At 40.0% G+C, this 25,685-nt stretch overlaps 1 protein-coding gene across 2 annotated transcripts in view; it reads left to right on the top strand.

The window, feature by feature from the left end:
- Positions 1–25,685, top strand: part of EPB41L4B (erythrocyte membrane protein band 4.1 like 4B) — a 157,839-nt gene that overhangs the window by 36,439 nt on the left and 95,715 nt on the right. For both annotated transcript variants that reach the window (XM_088526024.1, XM_088526016.1), the window contains exons 2-4: positions 8,178–8,282; positions 21,355–21,397; positions 22,980–23,058. In XM_088526024.1, the coding sequence (XP_088382150.1) occupies positions 8,178–8,282; positions 21,355–21,397; positions 22,980–23,058 (227 nt within the window). The remainder of the gene's footprint in view (positions 1–8,177; positions 8,283–21,354; positions 21,398–22,979; positions 23,059–25,685) is intronic.

Raw genomic sequence — 25,685 nt, forward strand, 5'->3', positions numbered from 1 at the left:
TTTTTAGCTATTGCCTGAGGGTCTCACTTAAACATGTTGACAGCGCTCCTCTCTTTGAAGAGGTAGATGCTGCCACTTGCAGGTACAGGTAATGGGGACAGTAAACAGAAACTCTCACCTTCACACAAGTCCTGAATAATAAAAATGTTAGCTGATGTTAATGCTGCTTCTGTCAGTAGTAATTGTACTTATAGGGCACACATTGTAGTAGTATCCACTCGCCCTTTGCATGGCTTTCAAACAGAGTAAAAGCTCTTCAGTCAAAGATGACATCCCCTTTATTTGATCTCTGACTTAGTAGAAATGCCACTTTACCTGCATAAGGCTTTGCTCATCCTCAGAAGCAACCTGTTCACATTGCCAGTTTGTGTATGTCTGTGGCTGGCCGTAACAAAAGGCCTTGCTTGGGCAGACTGAACCAATTGGGAAGCTCTGCCTTCTGGTAAGGTAGTCGTTGGAAGATGATCAAGTTCTACGCTCCTTCTTTTCCATGAGCAGGATGGTTATCTAGAGACTCCTGGCATTCCAAGTATGCCTGTACTACTGGCTTTTCAAGAGCTGCACAGCAAAACCCAGCTGTTATAAACACGTATGTGAAAACAACTCTGCAAAAAGAGCTCTCAGAAAGGGTTAGCATTATACAGATGACTTTACCAAGCTGGCCCACATATACTTGTCCACTTCAGTGAGAGGCAGGCTGTGTTTGGGAAGGAAGTGCCTGAAAACAGGGTCTTGTGAACTGGCTAAGGGAAAAGAAATCAGATCCTCGCATCTCAGCTGACTTTTCCTGAAAATGCTGTGTGTTTTAAGTGTTGCTGTATGACATCTTTCCAGCAGGGTACTTTGCATGGTTTGGGCTGCTCTGTGTTTGCTGTGACTGTACAGTGATCCCCTTTCTTCTGTTTCCCTGTCCATGTGTTCTCTGTTATTACTATACTATGCTGATTTTGCAGTGAGTTCGTACTTCAGGAATGATGCAAAGTCCTTTCTTCATTTATCTTGAGTATTCAGCAGTGCTAGAAAAAAATGTCTTTATTCCCCACCCTTACTTCTTTCCGTGTTTTGTTTTGGGTGCATTGGTTTTGTTCATTGTTTTTGGCTTTGCCTTCATGAGGGATTACTCTTATGTAGGATGTAATAAGCTTGGACTGATCCAAGAAACGTAACCAATGTTGCTCTCACATTGTGAAAAGTATCCTGAGAAGTCCCCTGTTTCTATCCTAGATACTGCCTTATGTGCCTTCAGTTCTGTGGAGTGCTGTGCTTGGCAAGTGTCAAATAGAGTGACCCATTTGTTTGTTCAGGTGTCTTCTCTATGCTGCTTGTACAGACTTTCCCCTCTGCCTTCAGTCCTAGCTGTACTGTTAGGAGGAAAAGAATTGTTATTTGTCTCTTGTAGTTATTCTGTCCTATTTCCAGCCCTTTAACGGGGGTGAGCACTGCTTTTGTTTTGTTTTCACTAATTTCTTTAAGGGGCAAGAATTGAATTGTTCTCCTCTCGGCTCAAAAGTTTCTGCATGCATTCAGGAACGTTGCTTGTTTCTTTGGGCTGAACTAAGTTTAAATTTGCAAGCAGTAGCAGGCACTGAAGCCATGCTGCTGTCCCTGTCTTGATGGGATGGGAGTTTTCATGATCGTTTGAAATGTGGTGTATGTGCCAGTGAGCTTGGAGCTAGAACTGGAAACTGAGTCAGTGGTTAGGCTGATAGAAAATAACCTAGGATCTTATAGTTCTTGCTCAAGCAAGTTAGTCCTGTGAAAATATGATGTGTTTGGAAGGAATTTTATGTTTGTTTGTTTTTTTTATTTATTTTTATCGTAATGCTAGGATTTGTTGTGTATCACAAGGGGGCTATATGAGCATAATTTTAAGCATAAAGATACAATTCCTTCCTTGGTCTTATGAACCTATTCATTAGGTCACCCCGAGTAGAGCATAGAACAGAGACTGAGGTTGGGGATAGTTTGCAGAGAGCAACATGTTCTCTGCAGTGTGTCCCATCTCTGTGTGGCAGTGTACAGAGCAGTGTATAGAGACCAGAGCTTGTATGGACGTTGCAGCACAGTGGGAGAGCATGGTTTTTAGAGCAGCTTTTGGAAGCCTATCTCCTTCTCCTTGGCTGAGGCTGTGGGTGCTATGGCAGTTCTGCTGTGTATTAATACACAACTTGTCATTAAGAGCTAGCTCTGATGTGCTCACCAGAGTCATCACCCAGATGCCTGGTTGCACACTAGTCATGTCCCCCAGGGATCCAGGCTTGGATGACGCAAAGATCGGGGTCTGGCGCCAGCATCTGAATGTGCTGGTGAACCTGGGGGCTTGACTAACAAGAGCAAAGCAAGGTAAACGACAGTTGAGGCTTATCAGAAGCCTGTGCAGCTTTATGTATGGCAAGCTCATGTCACATCTAAGATTCTGGGAAGCAGTGCTCACAGTGACCATTTAAAAAGTAACGGGAATTCTCAATGCTAAACGATGTGGCCAACAGAGTTATTGCAGACCAAGGAGTATATTGGAGGGAAAAAAATGCATTAGTAACAGTCAAGTGTATGAGTACCGAGTAGATGGTGAGCTCCTCTGCTTCAGGAGACACCAAGGAGCAGAAAAACTGATGCCATGAGAAGGGAGCAACATCAGGCCTGTGAAACTGGCTTGCTACAAATACACCTTTACTAGCTTCACAGAGGCTAAAATTTGGTATGTGTGTGTATTAGGTCACAGCAGATCACCATGCAAAAATATTCAATGTATTGTAGCATACATAATGCTGCCTTCTTCAGATCTAAATCTGGAACTAGTCTCTGTGGTAGTCTTCAGCTTGGGAGACAATACAGTTAATTCATGTTGACTTTTTTCTTTGTAGTGGTTTAGTTTCATTTTCTTGTTACCATTTTGTTTCTTAGTGGGTATGCAGGATGTCTGATGTAAACCTGGACCATTTGACAAGCTATTTTTTGCAAGTACAACTTCAGTTATTTTTGAAATCTCTTAATACTTTGCTGTTTATGATGCAATCTAAAAGTCTCTAGTAAGACTCACCAGTTGACGTTCATTCAAGTAATGTTCATATAATGCTCTCTACTTGGTTGCTCCATACCACTTGTTCCTTTTCAGAGCATTTCAATTTTTAGAAGGTAAGAAAGAAGATATTCGGCTTTTGTCAGTCTTGACATGCCCAGTAGTGACATTTTGTGCTGTCTGCACTAGGCTGGAAGTCTTTCTCACTCTTGTGTTCCCTCTTCATCCTCTTGGGAAGAACCTTTCAAACAATTAGTGAATCCCTGAAACCAACTGTTGTCCACCTGGCCTGAGACAGTTGGGGTAAAGCATCTGTGGTTGATGAGGTTGGCATTTAATTCTTGTCCCCTCCTTCCAAAAAGAAAAAGCTTGTTAAAACCTCCTACCTATTTACATATATAAAGTCTGGGAGTGTTTTTAATTAAAGAATTTTATCTTTGGGCTTATTTTCTAGTTTTAACTGGCTAAAATTTCCCTAGCTTTCCCAAGACCGAAAGTCTTTGGCACCTGAAGATTTAGACCTACTTTAGCTATAGCCTATGCAGCTTGTAGTATGGCTCCACAGGGCTTTATAAACTCATGCTGATTTAAGTCCTTGTGGGAGGATTCACCAGTAAATCCTCATAAAACAGATATTTTTACCCAGTGGATTTTTGGCTAGAAATTGGGATTGGATTGTGAGTTTAATCATGTTTTAGAGGTACTGCTGGGATTTTGCCTGTTGATGAGTGATGACTAGCTGGCCTAAGCCTGCTTATAGCGCTTCTTAGAGTGGTCATCCACAAAATCAGTCTCCAGGAACAGCAAGGAAGCAGAAGAATATCTTACTTCTCTGTGGTGTGACTTCCCAGCTCCTTTCTTTTCTATCTTTTTCAGAAAATATCTTGGATATGCAAAGAAACACTTTGTTTGTTGGATCTTGGAGTCTGAAGCTCTTCTGTAATTGTTTTACATTGTGGAATTTCATTATTTTTATTATTTATATATATAGTTATTATTAAATGCCTCTATGTCGTGGGAAATTGCAAGTTAGGCAAATGAGTTGATCAAAACCAGCAGGCATATGGCTGGGCACAGAGTCCTTTTTGTGCATGTTGTTAATTGTGTTAGTTCAAAGTCTTCCCCTGCACTTAACTAGCTTTGGGGAAGGAGTGACTCTTCTACCCAGAAATGTCAGGCAAAACTCCTGTTGAACAAGCCTGTAAGGCTGCTGCAGTGTGTGCAGTTAGGTATTGAAAGTCTGTCCATCGTGGCTTCAAGGTTTCTCAAAAAGAGAGGGGCAGGGAGGCAGCAGCGGGTCTAATATCCTCCAACAGGTATTAGCACTAATAGGCAGATTCTCAAACAACATTGAGCCGTGGAGCTTGAAGCTCTTCTGGTTATAAGAACACGCCAGTATTTTACTAAAAGATTCTATGAACTTAATACTTAATATAAGCCCAAAATCGAACTGTTAGATGCCTCATTAATCCCAGATGGATTTGGTGCTGTCTGCATTTCCAGAAGATGCATCCTAATGAAATTTCAGGTTCCAAAAGGAAATGTTTTGTGTTCATTACTATTGTCCTTGCCAGAAAGTCCCCAGGTTATGGTTAGTCATAGTGTAGTCGTAGTGTTTTGTTTGTTTGTTTTTCTTTTTCTTTTTTTCTTAGGTCAGATAAACAGCACATTCTAAAAGATCTTTTCAAAATTTTAGGTTATTGAACCGGATGTATATATTAGATATGGGGCAGGCTTTTCAGTATAGGGTAAAGGGTGAGTAAGGCTCTGGGATTCAAAGCCCTTGGGGGCATCCTCTTTTGAGTGCTGGGTCTGCCCTTTAATTAGCTGAAGGAGAGTATATGTGTGTACCTTCCTATATTGAGATTCCTTCCATCTTAGAACTATTGGAGTTGCAGGCTCGTAAAGCCAGAGGATATGTAGAGATCAACTATGATATTTTGGCCAAAGGATCACAAATAACACTAGCCTTCAGAGTTTTTATTTTCTGGGAAAAAAAAAAAACTCTTGCTTTTCTGAGAGTTAAGCATACAGAATAGATTATATGAAATACTTCTTGTTCTCCGATTAGTCTCTCAACATGGAGCTTCCCAACCTGGAGTTGGGAGTGCAATTGAGTATTTCTAAACCTCTCCCAAGACAAACAGGAACACAAGGGGCTGCATAATGCTATTTCAGTTTTGCTTTGTGTTGTTGAAGGCATTTGACATTTGTAAGCTGGATATTTGAAATGCCCTGAAATATTTGCCTTTGAGGTTTCAAGTTGCTCTAATAAGTTCTTGTTGGTTCTAACCAGTGCTCCATTAGTAGCTGTCGATGGTTTTGCAGCTTTCGTTTTTTTTAATCTGTTTTCCTAACTTACAGTAACTTTCATAGCAGTGAGTTAATAATTGTGTTTAATAGCCTTGTTCGTTGCAATGTGTCGATTGCTCTTGTGCTGCTTGGCAAGTTACTTGTTATGGAAGGCAGCTCTCACTGTGGGAGAAGGAGGAGGATAAATATTTGATGCTTGCATAAAAACCATAGTAAAAAAAACTTTGGAGGCAAATCTTTTACCGAAGGCACTTGCTGCATAAGACTTTTTAGTGATGTGTAAAGCAGTGGTGCTTTTTCTAGAACAACTCGTGCCAACTGCGTTGTTAGAATTTCATTACTCAGCTCACGCAAATAAGGAAAGAAATGTAATTTTAAGAAAATAATTATCCTCAATACTCTTAATTCCTCAATAGCAAAATAATAAGGAAAGAAAAGCCGTGTTAAATATTTAACCTTTCTTAAATGGAATTTTTAGGTATAAGCTAGGTGCTTTTTTCTATATCTGACAATTCTGCACAGTTGTCGGATTAGACACAACTGTTAATGTTCAAGTGTTTCTTCAACAAGGATCCTTAAAATTGTAAAAGCTGTGGAGAGGAAAGCATTAATTTGTTAAATTACAAGTGATTACATAGCCTTTTTCAGGCAGCAAGAAGGCAGAAATGAGTAGATATATCATCCTGTTTATTGCTAGTGGAGGAAAAGGGGGCTGTGCACTTTTATCTTCCTCACTGTAACAGTGGGGAAAACAGCCATTTGATGACTGGAACAGCTTTATCTGAAACGGGGCAAGCTGTTCATCCAGCGATAGTTTAAATGCTATGATTTCCTCGCAGCTGTGTGTGCAAAACTGGGTTTTATGGCACGGCTGTGCAGTGCAGGGCTGTTCTCTCCATGCAACACGCACGTTGAACATTAACTACTGTCTGGGTATGTTAACCCAAGGTGGAACCTGCTGTCAGTGTTTTCTATTGGGCGTGTGGCATTTGATGGTAGATAAACAGGCTGGTAGCGTATGCCATAAAGCAGGCACCAGGAACAGAGTGGTCAGAGGGCATTGAAGGAGTATTGCCTTGTTTTGTGACTTCTTCATGCCTTTCCACTTTTTTAAATCCTTTTAGATGATTTTCTTCCATTTGAGCAGAATCTGTTTGAATTCGGTTGTGCTTTGATTTTACATCTTCTAACAGGTGCCGCATTTACTAAATACGAGGGGGAAGAAGCATTTTAGATGCTTTCTTAGCAAACTTCTACTTTGCCTTGCAGCAATTATTGAAACTGTAAAGCAGTAACGTAAATTGTATATCGTAAGGCTTCTTAGTAATATCCTGCTTTAAGAAGCTTTTATCTTCTCCACTGCTTTCAATAGCTTCTTGAACTTTAAGAATGTCTCTTATTCACCTTTTGCCTGGAAAATAATAAAGCCGTATATTAGGGTACTAACTTAAAGCTTACGTTAAGTTTTTATGCAACTTGTTTTAGCAAGAACCTTAATCTTGTTCTTGGAGTTTGAAAAAATCCCATTTCTGTGCTTCTGCATTATTAGTCAATTTGCAACTTAAAATATGCTGCCTACACCTAAGTGTGCTTGACCTTCTCAAAAACGGAGAGAAATTAAACTCCCTCTCTTTCCTTGGAGTGGAGAAGTCAGGTTTTCCCAGTGTGACAGCCTGCAGATCTGGAGAAGAGTATGTCGTGTTATGGTTGATGCTGCTCTTTTGTGGAAGGCCAGAAGAAAAAATCAGAAAGCCATTTAACACTCATTCTGTTGAAATCCGTGAGTTTTGCTACGCTTTGGAGTAAAGTGGGAATGTGTGATGGCTTTGAGTTTTCAACATTAAAAAAAAAAAAAAGTGATACAGAAGAAAGCGGACAAATAATTAGTTTCAGAGCTGTGTACTGGTCTTTCCTGTATAAAATACACATGTAGCTTCAATATGTTTTTGAGATATATGTTTACCTAGTTTATTTTTACCCAAGAATTTTTTCCTGACACACAAATTGGAGATTTGGAGCAATACAGTAGAGTTGGTATGGAAAAACTGTATTGTTAGCTCTCTCTTCCTCCTACCCACGCATAACCTCCAAGCTTTGGTTCTTGTAATGTTTGAAGCAGAAGCCCTGGAGACCTGAATTCTTGAGGTAACCTCTGAACAAGTGCAGACAGGTACTGACTCCTTGAGGTCAGTTAACTTTCCTGATACTGCCCACAGCCTGTGCTTGAGGTTAGTTGTGTTTCCCTGTTCCTGTGTTGCAGTTGGTATGCTAGATTGCAGCTGTACCTTTTGTTGCTGCATTTTAAATGCTGGGAATGCAATTGCAATTAGTAGTGTTATTACCAAATTCCACTTGTATGTGTATATGTATGTATGTATCTTTTTTTTCCTCTCTTCTCCTAGGACTCTTCAGGTATTCTAGTTCTCCAGAATTTATTTTGCTGCTTGTATAGTGGCATGGCACTGTAAGAATGCAGTTGACATCTGGGTAGCACAGCAGATTTCAGACAATGTATCAAGTAGGCATTTACTGGAGAATTTGCAGATTTGTTTTCATAAGCTGTAAATGTTGTTTCTGCAACTTAGGGCACTTGCAGGGTAATAGTTTTTTTTTTTTTTTTCATTTATATTGAGTTGCAGTGGTCTTTGAAAGCTTTAAGAGAAAAATTAAGTGCTGTTGGTATGGCTGTAGACTGGGACAACATGTCAGTTGTTTGGAAGAAAGTAAGTGTCAATATTCTTCTTTGCCTAAGCAAGCAGTGTATCTCTTCATAATACTTTTAATTGTGCAGTGTCTCCCTCCCTATTGAAACTTTAAAAAAATCGCTTTTGATTTTCTATTGCAGAAAAATGCAAAGGGGCAGGAGTTGTTTGACCAGATTGTGTATCATTTGGACCTTGTGGAAACAGATTACTTTGGCCTACAATTCATGGACGCCTCCCAGATTACAGTAAGTATAACTTAGTTAATCTTAGTTAAACTAGTTCTTAGTTAAACTTAGTTCTGTAGTAGTTTGTGTTTCTTTTTATAAAAGTATCACCAGTGCAGATCTGTGGAGAAAAGCAGGTAATAGAATCCTCTACCTAAAAGAAATGGTGTGGTGTTTTGTTCTTGAAAATAAAGCTGTATCCTCAGAATGTGGCCTATCTCATTTTATGTGGTAGGCACACTATTTGGTCACACTGAAGTCTGGAAAAATAGTAGTTGTAGGCAAAGGAAAATGTGCTTTGTGTTTTAACAGATTCATGGAATTAAAATGGACGGAATATCTTACAAGCAAGGGCTTTCTGTAACTCCTATCCTTGCTGTTCTGTGAACAGATTATTTTGTTTTCTAGATATAGTTTTATGCGCAATAAGCAAGGGAGGATATTTGCCCACCTCTCCACTACAACTGCAGTGAATGACCTCCAGCATCTACAGTTTAAAAAAAAAAAAAAAGTACACTATTTACAGATGTAGGAAGACTTTAATGAGGTAGGGTCAAATGACTACAACCTTGCAGTTAAACTGTATACATATATAACTTTTTTTAAACGTCTGTTCACCTATGTGCTCAAGTTGGCTGCACAACCTGGGTTGTGGATGAGAATATAAAGACTTAGTAAATATGTAGCCTATTTAGGCAGTATGTAAACTGTTTTTTTTAATAAAGCAAGAGCAGAAAGATAGAGGTGCAATCAGGGTAGAATTATGGATAATGTAATGGAACTATTGACTTGTTGTGAAAAGTGGATTCTGACCTCAGTCTTGGGCTTCTCAGCTTCGTTAGCTTCTGAGCCCCCAGTGCCTCAGTGGTGTGAGAGCTAATGGGTGTCTTTCCAGCTGAACCACTTCCATCAGCACACAGGAAACCTGTTCAGATACAGTAGTGACCTGATATTGAAAAAGGAGTCTGTCGTTTTGGGGAGAGCTAATTTTAAAAAGAAAAATTATATTAATCACTTATCTTGATACCCTAATTTCTTTAATTCTGTGTATGGATTGCTGGAAAGCAGTGTTTGAAAGAAGTATGTTACTTTGATGGCTTTAGTATCTGTGTCCTGATAAAAGAGTTGATATCATGGAAATGTTTGTCTTTGATGAGCCTCATAGGCCATCGCTAATGGAGAACTGTCTGTTATAGGGAAAAAATGGTCGTATTTTAACTGGCTGTCAAATCACTTTGAGTGATTTGGGTGATCACTGATGGGTAACTATTGGGAGCGAACAAGCTCTGTGTCTTTTGAAAGAAGGGGAGGAGAAAGGGAGAGCTAAACATCCTTCTGAGTAAGAGAGGGAGTAGATTCGAGCCAAAAGACTTGCTGAATGAGTGCAGAATGGTTGTGTTCTTGCGTATTTGCAAAACTGAAGGCTCTTGTGAGTGGTGAGAGACCGGAGATGTGAGAAAGGATGTTTTCCAGAGAAAACTCTATCCTTGGTGTTCAGGAGAGAATGTGCCTATACGTGCAAGAGTTTTATAAACAACCGTGTGTTCTGTTAATTTATATTTGGAAAGGTAAATAATGGCAGCTAGAGTTACAGAGGGATAGGAATACAGGACTTTGGGAATAGGATTATGGGTTTCTGAATCAAGAGACGAGTACGGTGCAGAGTTCTCCATGGGAGAACAAGGCTGAAAGCTCCTGTCAGGTCTTGTCTAGCTAAAGCTGGGCAGAGAGTAGAGCTTAGAGGCGGTCAGCCTGGCTTCAGGCCAGTATCCTAGGGTGCTGATTTGCAAACAGTGCTCTCTAAATACACAGCTGTTGTAGGACCTCTTCTGTTTTGTTTGTTGCCATCCTATAAAGGTCATTCTGTGTGATTGATTCTATAGGTCTCTAATCAAAACCCAAGCAAAGGGCAGGAAAGGCTACGCTGGGTCAGAGCAGAGGTCTATTTAGTAGAGTACTTGGAGGCAAAGGGGATGCCTTTTTGTAATAAATTAAGAAAGCGTTCATGAACTTTTTCCATCTCATTTTGACCTCCCAGAAGCTTTAGCCTGCTCTGCACGCTGTGCAAGCAGGTCCATTTTTTAACTGCAGGTTGCATGGAAAAAGTGCTGCCTGTAGTCTGAAGTTTTGAACTTGTGACCTGCTTGTTCCATTTGCATGGCAATTAATGCATAGCCCACATGTGCCTCTGCTGAGTGCTGAGCCCAGCCGCTCAGTGGCAAGAGCAGAGCTGGCAGATTAAAGCTGGGTAAACTACCTTAGGCCATAGGCCTTTGTCTTCAGTGTGTATTGTGAGTGCCAAACATCTGCAAGCACCACTATAAATAAGAAAGCACAGAATAGTCTCTGAGTAGTGGAGATTGCTTCTGTGCTCCAAGGCCAACAGCTTCTGAGTGCAGTGAGTTTCTTAGAATTCTGTTCTGGGGAAAATAGTGTTGCTGGCTGCAATTAAGAAAATAGGTAATTATTGAGCATATTTGCTTTGGAAGAAGGAAAATAAACTCTTTAACATAAAAATCTTCAATGCAATCAAAATATATAAAATTTTGAAAGGTAAGATGTCAAGAGTAAAACAGAAAATGCTGTAAAGCCTATTCAGCTTTATATCAGTTGGTATCTTGTGCTGTTTGAAGATATTCACAAATGGAAAGATGTTGCAGAGAATCATCTGTGCTAAAGAGCTTATTTGATCGGTGATCAGCTTATCGGTTCATTCTACAGCAAAGGTTTTGGTACTGTCACATGTAAATTACCAGTTATTAACTTCAGACTGCTTAAGGGGAGAAGGGGAGGAGAGTTAGTGAATGTTGTTAGTATGTGGAAGAATTTGGCCACTTTATTCTTAGATGAGCAATATTTAAAAGACAGCACAGATATGTTGTCTGCTCACATGTGACACTTCTGACTGATTACAGCTTATACAACAGTACATTACAACGAAACGGATTATAGTAAGGAATAAAACTATATTTTCTTCTAGTTGGACTATAATAGCCTTGGACTGTGGACTATAGCTTTTGGGCTTGCCCCTTGTTCAGCTAATATTGCCTCACTTAAACTGTGAAACTGTGCTTGGGCTGCTTAAAGGATATTACAGATGGGAAGTCTTTCCAGTGGTTTAGAGGAAATGTAAAGGCTTTCTTTTAAGATTCTTTTGGTTTTAATTACTTTCACTGTGGCATGTGTGTATGTTAAAGCAGAGCAAAAAGCCCTGCAAGCTATAGATGGAGTGGGAAATAGCAGTAGTAAATCTTATGAGACCCTTACAACAGTACTTGAATTGCTATGGGGAAGCAGCCCATTCATCTCTGCAGATAAACAATATTCCATGGCCTTTGGAGTACTTACCTTTATTTTAGTCTGCTGGTGGGTAATGTTTACATATTTTCTGTTCAGGCTTGTCTTTTCTTTGCCTCTTACTCTACATTAGCATAAGAATGGGGGTGTCCCTGTGCTTTACAGCTCTTTGAGCTGCAGCATATCCTTGGTAGGCTGGTATTCTCTGAGGTCTGAATTGTTCTGTGGAATAGCAGCACATGGATGCCCTTTAAATCCCTTCCTCTTTACTGAATTCCAAGCAGAAGGATTGCTGTTATTGATTAGCCTGGAATTTGCTTCTGCTTGCCTCAGAATTTTAAGCTAGTGGAAGCACTTATTATTATTATTGAAGCACTCATTTTTGTTCAAATCTGGATTTTTTTCAAATGTTCAAAAAAAAAAAGGGGCCCGAGGATGATAAAATTGGTGTCCACAAAAAATAACCAAGTAACCTACTTGAATCAAGTAGCCTATGCTATGGGAATGATGAGCAAATGCAATACTTGGTTAATATGAAAAGATCCATACACTTCAATGAATTCACAAAAGCAGGCAAGGGTCAGTGGGGTGCATCCTGTAGAGATCAGGTGGATTCTTCACAAAAGCAATGGGGCTGGTGTTTGCAATGAGTATATTGGACTGCAAGGCTGAGAGTAGGTGCTTGTTGGAGACATTTGTTTGAGTTTGGTTGTCTGCAGGTTACCGTGGTGCCAGAAATAGCATTGGAAACAGGCTGTAGGATTTATGGTGAGGAATTACAGCTCACTGAAGGAATTTGTGTACTTTAGGTATGGGTAAGTAGCATGAGAAAGGACATTTGGAAATACCAGGAAGAAACACCCCTTCAAGTATTTGACATGAAATAGGGAACCTTAAAAAGGAGTACAAAAAGGGATCTTAACGTAACAGTGGCCTTTGTCTCCAACAAGACATGGGGATGGGCAGAGCTGGCACAGGACACCCAGGTGACCAGCGTGACTAGTCCATACTAACATGTGTGGAGTACTTGGCAACATTTTATATCTCAAAATAGTATTTGTAGGATTCCTCGACTGGCAAAGGAAACAAGAACCAGTTAGGAGAAGTTACTGTATTAACAGATTATTTGTATTATGTGATGGTGCAATTTAGGTGCCAAGTATCAGATTTTTTTTGAATGAAAGAGTCAATATTAAAACAATGTTTTGACGAGGCAAAAAACTCACAGCCTTCAGGACAGAATAACTCCTAAGAAAACAGGCTTTCCCAGTCAAGTTAATTCATAGCTGTATTCAGAGAGCATTTGCATACTTGAAATAGCAGGTATCTTTTTTAATGAAGATTCATGCAAAAGATGGCATTGCAAAGTTTTCTCTCATGTTCAAACTGCCTATGGCAATATGACAGTTGCATGTCTGACTTGATCTTGCTTTTTTCTGATGTTCTCTAATGGCTATTTTGGAGGCCTTAAACATTGTTTATTTTGTCATCCTGTACCCTTTCTATTGCCAAATATGTATTTTCCTGATTCCTTATTGTCTCTGCAAAAGTCTTGACAAAAGACCTTATATCTGTGGCTCAACAGAGTGAGATTATAGAATAGGATTCTGTAACGAAGAACTGATCTCTTCCTCAGTTTTGTTTTACCTACCTATGAAATCTAGACATTTATTTCCTGTGAGGCAAGTATAATTATGTTTAGTCCATCCCTTTCTGGTAATAATGTAGTATGCTATTTCAACCTGGAATTGCAGCCCTTGCAGACAAAAATGAGCTAAGGAAAAGCAAGCCTACTGTCAGCAGGCTTGAATTTACTGTACAAGACTCTTCATCTCCTTGCACCACTTTTAGGAGTTTGCAGTGAAAGAGTGAAAATCACTGGCATAGTGCTAGTTCTTTTCTTGTATCACAGGAATAGAAAACTTCTCATTTTTCAAAAAAAAAAAAAAAAAGGAGACTGTGTTTAAATATTTTTCTTTGCTTAAACCTATCACATTATCAACATCAGCTGTTAACAGCATTTTTTTTTAATTGGAAGGGATATTGTCTCTGTTTGTGGTACTAACCAGATTTTTATAGTATATTTGGGAACTCCTGCACTCTAGATGTGATGAGAATTGTCTTTAGTCAGTGTGATCTTGCTAAAATGTTCTTCTTGGATCATTACTAATTCTTTTTCCCTCAGCCACTACTGGACCTCAGAAGCTTTCTTCCAGTGCAAGTACAGAGTTCTTCTTAGAAAATACAAGCCTATAGCAAAAATTTAACATGCCTTTTTTTGCCCTTTATGAAATCTTGGAAGTGCTCAGCAGGTTAAAAATTATTGACTTAGAGAAATAATCTCCCTGTAAATTCCTCAGGTTTCCAAACAAACTGTTGTGGGTAGGAGAAAAGAAAAATCTTAAATACAGTCCTAGCTCTCAGCAATAGATATAGGACATGTTTCCAACAGCAAAGTATGTAAATTAGTTCTTAAGGGCATAATAAATCCACTTATTGTTCTGCCTGTATGCAAATACACATGAATGATAAAGATGATCAGAAGTAGTTGGCATGAATTCAGCAAGGGGATACCTTGCTTAACCAACCTGATAGAAGTCATCCCATCATAGAAGACTCGGATGGATAGATGAGGGAAGAGCACTGGATGTACCTGTCTCCCTTGACTTTGACAAGGCTTTAGACCATGTCCCATGACATTCTCATAGGCAAGCTCAGGAAGTACTAGATGAGCATATAGTGAGGTGGATTGAAAATTGGCTGAATGGCAGAGCTCAGAGGATTGTGACTGCTGACACAAAGTCTAACTGGAGGCCTGTAGCTAGTCCTCTTCCACGAGAGTCAATGCTGGATCCAGGGTTGTTCAACTGATTCATGGGTGATCTGGATGAAAAACAGAATGCACCATTAGCAAGTTTGCTGCTGATACAAAACTGGGAGAATTAGCTGAGACCTGCTGCCATTAAGAGGGACCTGGGCAGGCTGGGGAGATGGGCAGAAAGGAACTTCCTGAATTTCAAAAGGCCGTGCAGGGCCCTTCATCTAGGGAGAAATAACCCCATTCACCATGCATGTACAGGCTGGGGACAAGCCTGCTGGAGAGCTATCCAGCAGAGAAGGACCTGGGAGTACTGGTGGGCAAGAAGTGGACCGTGAGCCAACAACAAGCCCTTGTAGCCAAGAAGGCCGATAGCTTCCTGAGCTGCATCAGGCAGAGCGTTGCCAGAAGGTAGAGTGAGGTGGTCCTAGTCTTTTACTCCCTGGTGGGACTACATCTGGAGTGCTGTGACCAGTTGTGGGCTCCCCACTATAACACACATGAAGCTGGTGGAGATAGTTCAGCGAAAGGCTGCTAAGATGCTGAAGGGACTGGAGCACCTCTCCTCTGAGGCAAGACTGAGGGAGCTGGGACTGTTCAGTGTGGAGAAGAGAGGACTGAAGGGGGATCTTATTAATGTGTGCAACTGTCTGAAGGGAGGATGTAAAGAGGACAAGGCCAGGCTGTTCTCGGTGATGCTAAATAACAGGAAAAGAGGCAATGGGCGCAAACTGAAATAGTAAGTTCCATCTGAGCATAAGGAAAAAATTATAAGGGTGACAGAGCACTGGAAGAGGTTGCCCAAAGAAGTTGTGGACTCTCCATCCTTGGAGTTATTAGAGATGTCTGGACATAATCCTGGGCAGTGCACTCTAGATGACCCTGCTTGAGCAGGGAGGTTGGACTAGGTGATCTCCAGATCATCCTGCCAATCTCAACTGTTCTGTGATGCACTAGCATCATATAAAAGGTAGGGAAAGGTTTCCATCCAGCCATCTTCCACTTGGAGAGGAAGGTAGGGTATATTTTGATCATAGAGTTGATTCTTTCTCTTTGGCAAAAGAATAATACCTTAAAAAATAAGCTCCTGGTGCTGGATGGGCTTACCAAAGCAAAAACTTCAGTTAAACACTTTTAGTGCAATGGAGATGTAATACAATGCAGTCATCCTTCCCCCTTGCCGCTTTTTCCTTTTGTTGTTAGCAACAGAGATAATATTTCTACGGAAACAGCACAGAAAACCCGAACTTTGTGGGAATTGCCTGCTTAAATGAGACTGAGCTGCTTTGCTTTTTACTACAAAACCGGAAAACCGCATCTCTCATTTGTCTCCAAGTTTACTCTTGGAACACTTGGTTCGCAGTCAACATGATCATCTAACTCAGAATTTTGCTCTTCCTACAATAAGGGCTGCTGGCAATGTGGGTACTAGGACTGTTGAGGAAACAAGGCCAGAGGAAGGACTGTATACAAGTACACCTACTATGTACCTCAGCAAGGACTGAAGCCCCAGGCTTGGAGTTTGTGGAGCTCTTGGTCCTTAGGCTGAGGGGTGCAAGCCCAGAAGTCCCACTTAAAGGCCAAATAGAGTCATTAAGGCCCATCAGTGCTGTCAGGTCTCTGACTTCTGTGATGTTTCTTCATCCTGTGAAGGCTCCCTCTTGCCTCAGGAAGGGCTTCCTCCCTCCCTGGCTTATTTTCCATAAGATCTATTTAAAAAGAAAAAATACAGGTTCTTAGTCTCCTGAAGGATTTACTGCTGCCGTCCTGTGACGGCAGATTCAGCAGACCTGTTCCATACCCAGTATGGCTCTATGGCCGGTGCTCACAGCAGATATGGCTATGCCGATACAGCTACACTGATACATTAACTTAGTACTGCATCTGTGGCCCATTCAGGTGGTTAGAGGTAAAAAGGAAAGCCATGGCAGCTCTTCTGATATACACATGCCAATTGTGCTGCATTCCTCTTCTTGACTCTTGAAGAACCACAGAGGCAGAGATGGAAAGGGACCTCTACATGTCGCTGGTCCAGTGTCTTGCTTGGAGCAGCTCCAGTCGGAACAGGCTGCTCCAAGCCTTGTTCAGTCAGGTTTGGCCATTCCCAGCTACAGAGGCTCCACAGCCTCTCTATGCACTTGTTCTGTATCTGACCACCCTTGTGGTGACAGCTTTTTCCTTTTATTGGGTTAGGAGTTCTCCATGTTCCAGCACGTGCTTGGTGTCATATGTTCTACTCCTAGTGGGCACCACTGAGAAGTCTGGCGTCGTTTCTCTATACCTTTCCAGCAGGTAGCTGCAGTCACTCTTCAGATTCCTACTACCATTATGATCTATCTCTCTTTAATGATGAAAAGGACCTTGGGTGTTCTAGGCTCCAGGTCACTCTTAAGCCCACAGGCCTGTGCTTGACTCCCTCCAGGAGCTGCAATCAGCTGTGGTGGTCTGACAGAAACCTCATGAAGCTAATTTATCTGCTGAGGTCACCTTAGCAGTGGTCCCCAATGAAAGCACTAGCCAGCATTGGCCCTGGTGTTCGCTACATCTTGAGATGCACCATAGCAATTTATCTGAGAGCAGTTTTTCTCTGCAGCTACATTTTTCTCGCGGAATGTAGCTTTCTAGAATGGGTCAAGGAAGGTGACAGAATGAAAGGAACAAGATTCTCATCCACTAAACTGAACTCCTGGGAGCTTGCGCTGTTTCTAACTATATGCTTGCCTAGTCCCTGAGTTGCTACCTGTCCCCAATTCTGGTTTGGCTTTTTGTTCACGTACCGTAATAATTGCTAAAAGGTGACCTTCAGATGAAAAAAAGGATTGGTTCTCTGCTACTTTTTAGCTTTAAAATGTGTTGAGAAGGCCCAAACCCCTGGTTTGTTGAGGAATGTTTTGGGGTGGGTTTTTTGTTTGTTTTGTTTTGTTTTGTTTTTTTGGTTTTTTCCTTCTGTATGTTACAGTTTTAGGCTCTTTGCTGTAGAAGGCCATGTGGTAAACAGCAGACTAGTAAGATTTTTGTGCTTTAGAAACCAGGCAGCAAGAAGCAATTGGCCTTTGGTTTAAAATTTGCCAGCTTTTGTTTGGAACATCCCCCCCTCCCAACACACACACACATGCGCGCGCACACACACTTCAGCTTTTAGCAAGGTTTTGGCCCCTTTCTCGCTTCCCTGCAGCTAAGGCTTGCGAGCTCTTAAGCCATATTTTTCAGATATCAAAGAAGGCTTCCACTAAAAATGGATTTTCTATTTCTGGTACGTAAGTGCCTAAATCAACATGAGGGAAAGCATGAGCCTATCCTGTCTAAGGCCTAAGGTCTAAGCCTTTATGCATTACGAACGAGCAAAGCAAGCCAGCCAAAAGGGGTAAAATCCATTTTTTTTTCCTTTACAGCTGACCTTTGAGGGTTGTGTAGATCAAGACCAGGAATGTATGCAATGTATGCATTATGTAGCAAGTGGGGAGCCACTGGAATTTGCAAAGCACAGATGTGTGATGGGTTTGTGTCAACCTGTGATCCTGCTGTTTGCAGTCAGCTTTGGGCACTTGCTCTCATCCCTATGTAGACAATTCCAGTAGCTACTATTTATTGGCTTTATGTTAACTTTATGTACCACTGCTATGTTTTGAAGAAATATTGCCTGCTACCACTTGCGAAGTATTGAAATATTTCTTTTTGTTTTTTTTTTCCTGTTCAGATAGGTAGAGTGAATGTTCAACAGGTAAATGTACTGAGTTAAATCTGCACTTACAGGATTTTAATGAACTTTTTTTTTTTAATTTATTGGTATATACTTACTATTTCTGTGTCTGCCTGGCAGAATTTTCTGATAATTTCTTAAAGCCTAAACATGTGAGTCCTGAAGAGCTACTGTTCTATTTCAGTTCAGTGCCACAGAAAGCACTTTTCATTTGGCAAGGCAAAGGCATTTAACTGAGGCTTTAACTGAGGTTAAAGAGAAGTAAATGGGAGCTAATCTAGCAGTTCACCTTCTAGCTCGCCTGATGCAGAGAATCAAAATAGTCACAGAATCTTGAATACGTGCTATTTGACTGAAGGTTTTTTCCTTCTTCCTTGCTGTGGGAAAGTAGTTTAGGTCCTCTCTTCCTTACAGTCTTAAAGCAATCACTTCCTTTCCTCCTCCTTGTTCAGCAATTGTACTTGTGAGTCTAGTCTGGACTAGGGGAATGTAGCATTGTATAGTTGAAATGACTGTGATCAGCCTCGTTCCCACACAGTGAGATGCAGAATTATCTCTCTTCGCCTTTGGATCCTGAAACAAAATGCAGTTCTTCAGTCAAGTCAGGCAGAGGTGCCGTACGAGGTGTTGAGAGGATAAAAGCCACCTCTGGTTTTTATTCAGTTTCCTAATGAGACTTGGAATTCGTCCCTTTCTTGTTTTGGGAGTCAGCAAGCAGTATGTAACCAATCCCAAACCTTTTTGACTTTAACTAGAAGGCCACGAAATCTTCAACTCGATTTTGTGCATTTTCTTGTGGCTCATTCAGAAATGTGTTTGTGATGATTTTCTATACCCTTGAGGTACTTGAGACTTCCAAGCAGGCACTTGGAGCATTTACTGCGCCATAGGACAAGACTAGCTTTTCTCAGCAGACATTGTGTTACTGCTTACAACTACCGTCTAGAAAATCTTAGCTGCAAGGGGGGGGATAGGATGGCAGAACTACTGCCTACAGAGAAGCATTGGGTAAGTTGGCACAATTGCTGGCTTGAAGGAACCCTCACACACTAAGACAAAGGAATGTTGAAATTCAACCTAATTTTCACAGAACTTGCCTAAGTATCTGTCTTCTTGTTCACAAATCTTTATGAAAATTAACAGACCTAGGAACTCAGGGACAGTAATGTTTCCAGTCCATGTTCTTCAGTATTTTTGTTTTGTGGGCTATCTGGTGTTTTCCCTCATGCACAACTTTGATGCACAATGTGAGATTTGGGGGAAAAATGACAATTGTTTTGCCTCTGAAGTAAGGTTAATGCTTGTTGTGTCTTACCTCCGGGGGCAGTTTGTCCCTCTGACTACTTGGATGCATACAGTGAATGAGCCACTAGAAATGACTTCCCATATAGACTATAGTTTCTTTTAATGCTCAGTGATGAGAGTTGTTAGTTCCTAGAGTCTTCATATTTTTAAAAAGATTTAAAAATAAATATTGACACTTATAATCACTTAATTGACTGGAAACTTGTCGCTATGGAAGTTTTGGTTTACCTGGGATATGGCATTCCAGGCTTTGGAGTATAGTATTAGATGTTATTTTGTTAGAAAATATTATAATTCAGGTAGTGTGTGTTGGTTTTTGAATATAGTTATAACATGAGCCACAGCTGAAATATGATTGTAATATAGCTTTTTCTGTTCATGTTTGGCTTTATCTAACATGAAGCTTAACTTTTTTTTTTAATGGAATCAGTTTATATTGGATTCGTGAGAGGTGGTTCATCTTTAGCCAAGATGAATAGTGTAGAGAGAGAAGGTTTTACTGGTAGGTATTTGAAGCATAAAAAATTAATCTGCTCTGGAGGTGTGAAAGTGACTTGTACAATTTCGATTAAAAAAAAATCAAAATTCCAGTGTTGATGCTCTTTGCTTATCAGAAATATGAAGTTTCATAAAGCTAGCATGTACTGTTTTCTGGGTTCTGGTATAGTTTTTTATATGACAGCTAAGTAGAGACAATTATTTGCAACTCTGAGGAGTGCGTTTTCATGAGCTGCTATAACATTTCACTTCCCCTCTGATAGTGATTTCTCAAATCTGCAAGGATAGATTACTTGGCAGCTTTACCAGAGCGAGCCAGGCAAATCTCATGCAAATAAAAGCACCTTCAGGGTAATTGTTCCGTTTTTCTTCCTCTCTCCTTTTTATATAAGATTTATATTTTTACGGGCCGTGTGTTGGCAAACTTTTGAGCTGTGCTTGTGATAAATTTTTGCCTTTGTTTAAGACATAATAGATAGATATTGGCATTACTGCCAACAAATATTTTTTTTTATGCATTTAGCCATGTTAGTGGAATACTAAGTATTTATTCATTTATTCACCTTTTCTTGAAAGTATAAATGCTTAAATAGGGGGAAGGGAAATGGTTTTTCCCCCCTAAGATTTTCTTCTATAGTACCTCCTTTATTTTTTAAAACAAACACATACATTTATAGAGAAAAGCATCTATTTCAAGGAAGCCCAAATATTCTTTATTACCTTGTGTGATAGGACAATTTTTGTTGGACTACTCCATACTGTACCCTCACAGTAGGGCATTGCAGAGGCAGGCAAAGATTTAAGCTAAATTTACACCACACTGTTTATCACTGCTCTGCTGGGGACCTCATGTATACGGGTGAAAGTGCCTAAGCTCTGCTGGGAAGCATGTTTTTTTGTCACTACAGCTGCATCTCCTCAAAAGCTTCTACTGTTGGTTTAGAGGAAAGGAGAAAAAAAAAAAAAAAAAAAAAAAACGAACAGAAGGTGATGTATGCATGTCTTCCATTAGTGCTTTCAGTGAGCATTGTCTTCATTCTTATCATGGACAACTTGGCCTATGGAGCAAAATAGAGGATCTGGATGCTCTCCATCAATTAGAGGAGCTCAAGGGAGAATGAAATCTAGGGGATTGGCCTGGTCTCCTCAAGGCACTTGGGCAACAGCTGAACTTAAGGACAAAACCTTACTTTTGTTGCTTACTCTAGAGCCAGCTTGTTTGGGCTTGAACTGTCTTCTCTGAAAGAATTAAACAGCCTTGGAAGAACTGATGGATTTAAAAGTCAAGTTTTGTGTCTTGAAAAAGAATGACATTGCTAAATGTGTGAATAAACACTTTCTCAGATATATGAAACTTTGATAAACAAGTACAGCAGTGCTTCCTTCTAAGAGACACTTTTTCTGTTAAATTAGTTTGTGTCCAAAGAAAATCTTGAAGTTGAACTGTTTTTAAACACGAGTTTTCTTCTTTTTAGCACTGGTTGGATCATTCTAAGCTCATTAAGAAGCAAATAAAAAGTAAGTACTGCATATCTGCCTGTTTTTTACTTTGTTAAGAATTTGAACTCAGAGTATTTGAACATGATTGTGAACATGTACATATGGCCTCTAGGAGAATGAGTGTTTGTCAGAAAATGGATTTAACTTAACGGCTGACTGCTTGAGTGTATCTTTTTGTCTAAATACAAGAGCATTTTAATAGACCAGTCTTCAGTACTTCTCATTAAACATATGCTGACTGAGATGGAGTGCGTTGCCAGGTAATTTTAGTCTAATAGTCTAATCAGGTTGCCTGGACACAATCTTGGTTTGTGTCACTGTTCCTGATCCATAACAGAATTCAGTTAGGTTGTTTTATTTTTCTTCAAAGATCAACTAGGAAACAGTTTTATTCTGTAATGCTCCCCCCCCCGCTGCCCCATCTTACCATCCTTCCTTGTATTTTATAAATATAGCTTGTGGAAGTAGCAGTTGTTTTATGAAAGGAATGGGCTAAGGCAGCTAATTTGCTCCTGGTTCTCTGGTGATTTTGTTGCAGGCTTGAGCACAGTACAGCATCAGCACTGATATATTTTAAGGCTGTTGTCAGATGCAAGAGTCCAACTGACTACAAGTTTTTTACAGTTTAAGTAAAATACAGAGCTTTGAGGAAGTTATTAGCCAACTTGAAGGACTTTGGGATGGGTACTCAGAATATTGAGAAGACCTTTGTGAGCAGCGGCGCTCTTATTCCAAGGCTTATAGGACAGTTTACTTTCACCCCTCCCTATGTGAGTGTTTGCTAGATTAGGTAGTAAAGATGCCTGCTACTGGTACAGTTTTGATGGTTAGCTCTGTCTCACCTTTTCAGAACCAAAAACTGCACCAAAGCTGTAGCAAGCAGAGTTTTGGCTGCTAGTCTTCTAGTAAAATGGATTGTTAATAGGCCACTAGGGTGGTGGGTTTTTTTATAGAATATATCTTAAAAAGATAAAAAAATATATATTTTTTCTAACACTCTACATACCAACTGGATGTCAGCTTGGAATGTGAGGCTTGGGCGGCTGTGAATGTATTGGTCGCAGTCTCATCATAACTGGATAATATTTTTTTTTATCTACATTACATAGAAAATCAAACCTGGTGTTTAGCTTCTAGCATTAGAAAACAGTGTGTTTTGGGTTTTTCTTTTGTTGTTTGTTTGTTTTGCAACTCCACTTCATGGAATTTGGTAGCTTATTGCGTTTGGATATCTTTCAGAGTCCTATCCAGAGCTGTTCATGTTATTTCTCTTGCCTGTGTTCTTCCAAATAAATCAATATAGCTAAAGCCGAACATCTGGATTTGTTTGTGTTTGTATCAAGTGTTTGAAAATATCTCCATCTTCCTTCAGCAACAGGTGACAGACCTGGAAGCATCCTGGAATTACTGTTGATTAATGTAATAATTAGCAAGAATGATGTGTTTTAAAGTTTAACCATATGAAATATATGCTGCTTTGGAGAATTAAAAATATATTTGACTTTGTGTTTCTTGAGTGGTGGGGTGGTGGCTGTTTCTTCAAGAACCAAAACTGGTGCAAATTCTGTTTTTTCTCTGTTTAAAATATCTGCATATACAGTTGGACCTCCGTACACGTTGCACTTTCGAATTAAGTACTATTCATCAGAACCGAATAACCTTCATGAGGAGTTTACAAGGTAGGAAATACGCACGGTAAAATAAGCAACTGAAAGAAGGGTATTTAGGGCACCTGCGGCATAAGAGAGGTACGAGCCCGTGATTTGAGTTTTGTTAAAAAGAATGATTGTTTTGCCTGACTTAGCCGTTTTCCTACTCTGAAAAACATTCCCTTTTTTTTTTTTTTTTTTTTTTTTTTTTTTTTTTTTCTGTGCTGTGAAAAATCATAGGCAAATGTGTTCTAGTACTTTGAACCTAGCAAAGAGCGACAGCGTTGGGTGGGGAGAGCTGCTGCTGGGAAACAGCTGCCCTTTACAGCAAGCAGCAGCTGCTGTACCTGTGCAGGGATTTTCCATCGGGCCCTGTTAAAAGGCCACCTCTCTGCCTTGTTCCACCTTGCTCTGAGCCTTGGAGCCCAGCTGCTAATGATGCAAAAGAGAATTACAGGACAGATATGAGTTGGGTTTGTTTAATCTCCTCCATTTCCCCGTGAGTTCCCTGTGCCATGGAAGTTGAGGACTGTTCTGTATAAGGGTGTCTTGGAATGTGTGGGGATCTTTGCTTTAAACTGGCTGGGCTGTCTTTGGAGCTGTGAGGACTACACCTTGCTGGGCTTATAGAACATGCTGAGAGTTAGGAAAGGAGAAACTGGAGGAAGCGGTTTTGCTTGCTGCTTGTGTCTGCCATTCTTCTGTTTTCTTTCTTCAGTTGTCACCTACCATAATGTTTTTTTTGTTGGTGGTGGGTTTTTTTGCTTTGTTCTGATTCTCGCATTTTATTTTTTCTGAATCTTTTAATATTCTTAGCATTAACTGGTGTACTATCCAACAGCCTAAAGCATTTAAAGATCATTGTTTTGTTTTAGTTTGTGTGTACGTGATGTTTATGGGAACCTTGGAGCCTGCAGGCCTTTGTGTTTACTATCTCCTTTGCTATCTGCTGTGTTCATCATTTTTTTTTTTTTTTTCCACCCCCCCCCCACCGAGACAAGAAGATCAAAGAGCTGGTTGTCATGACCTGCTTATGAAACTGCTATGGAGACCTTAATATTCATTGTCAATTAGGTGCAGCACTGATAATCCAATAGAAGAGCATGTTCCCATACGTTGCATCATTAACCTATGGAACTCCCTGCTGCTTAGGTGATTGAGCACCGAGATCTCAGAGGACTTTTTTTTTTTTTTTTTTTAAATCATTAGGCTTCTATAATGAGAAAATGCATTTAAATTATAGTAGGAATAATAGATTTATTTTGAAAACCTATATAGGCCTTCATATATTAGAGTGCATGTCTGATAAGTATTAAATTTCCGCTGCAGTCAAATTACTCTGTTACTGTCCACCACCAGACTTCTTGCTTAATCTGCTAAAGCATGTGATTATAGTCACTGTGGGGTGTGTATTTCTGATCTGTGTGATCACAGATGTATCTAGTAAGGGATTTCCTGTATAAGTATTAACCTCTGGTGCTGAAAAATGGTATTTCAGAAGATTATTTTAATTAAAAAAGCATTTCTATTAACTGCATTTTCAACGCTTTGAATCTTTTTCCTTTTTTAACTTATGAGATTGACAGAAAACCACTGTGAAAATGAAGAAGGGAAATGAAAACAAATTGGAAATTGATTTTACTGTGAACAAATAATTGTGTTTTTACATTGGAGGAAAGTAGTTTTGAATGTTGCTTTCTTTTTTAAAATAATCTTTATGCTGACTAGGCTATGTTTTCCATGTAACAATTATATAAAAAGTGAAGATCAATAACTATATTTTCAGAATTATTGAAAATGCAAGCTGAATGGGAGTAAGAGGAGGAAGAAAAAATATCATTAACAGTAATGATGAAATGATCTGGTCCGGAAGGAAGACAAGTTTAGAGATTTCCTGCAAAGAATTTTTTCTAAGTAGATGTCAATAGATTCCTGCGACTGTAAATATCAGTCTCATAATGAACACTGTGATGGGCAAGTGTCAAACGCCCTCTTCCACTCTCTCCTTTTCTGACTCTAAAAACACAGGTAAAGGTCACTGTGTTTTGGGAGACATTTGGCACTGTTGTGGGGCTTCGTTAGTTAGTTTAGTTAGAAGAACAACACAGGAATATGTATGCACGTGTATGTTGTGGAGATTTTTTTTATTTTTAGAGTAGTTTGCTGATTTGGGATATAAGAGCTTGAGAAGCAAATCTTTGTTGGGTGGCCTTGAGGAAAAGGAGCAAATGTCACCCCTGCCAAGCAGAGCAGGTGTGACTTGATCTTCAGTATGTTCACGCCATGTCCTCTGTGATACTAAGCAGTTCTTGTGTCCAGCCATCTAGCACTCTTTGGTGTAAAGATAGGAGTGTGTTTGCATTTAGCTGTGACCCCAGTGCTTCGTGATCGGTTGTTTCAATTTGCCCCTGTAAGCCTCACGTCTCAGTTTGGTGCTTGCCTTGCAAGCCAGCCTGCTTGTGCCGTCCTGGGCAGTGTTCTTGCGCGACCTGATTCTGAGGGGTTGCTGGAGCCTAGCAAGAACTCAAAATATGAGCTTGTGGAAAGCAAATTGACCTTCTAAATAAACCTGTGGGTTGCTTTCTGCCTGTAGAATTCCATGGGAGCCATGAAATTCATGTTTCTCATACTGAAAACTTGGCTATATTATTAAATGA

This window comes from Tinamus guttatus, unplaced genomic scaffold (genome assembly GCF_059628265.1).
Source record: "Tinamus guttatus ecotype Peru unplaced genomic scaffold, ASM5962826v1 Tinamus_guttatus_pri_ptg000025l, whole genome shotgun sequence".
NCBI lineage: Eukaryota > Metazoa > Chordata > Aves > Tinamiformes > Tinamidae > Tinamus > Tinamus guttatus.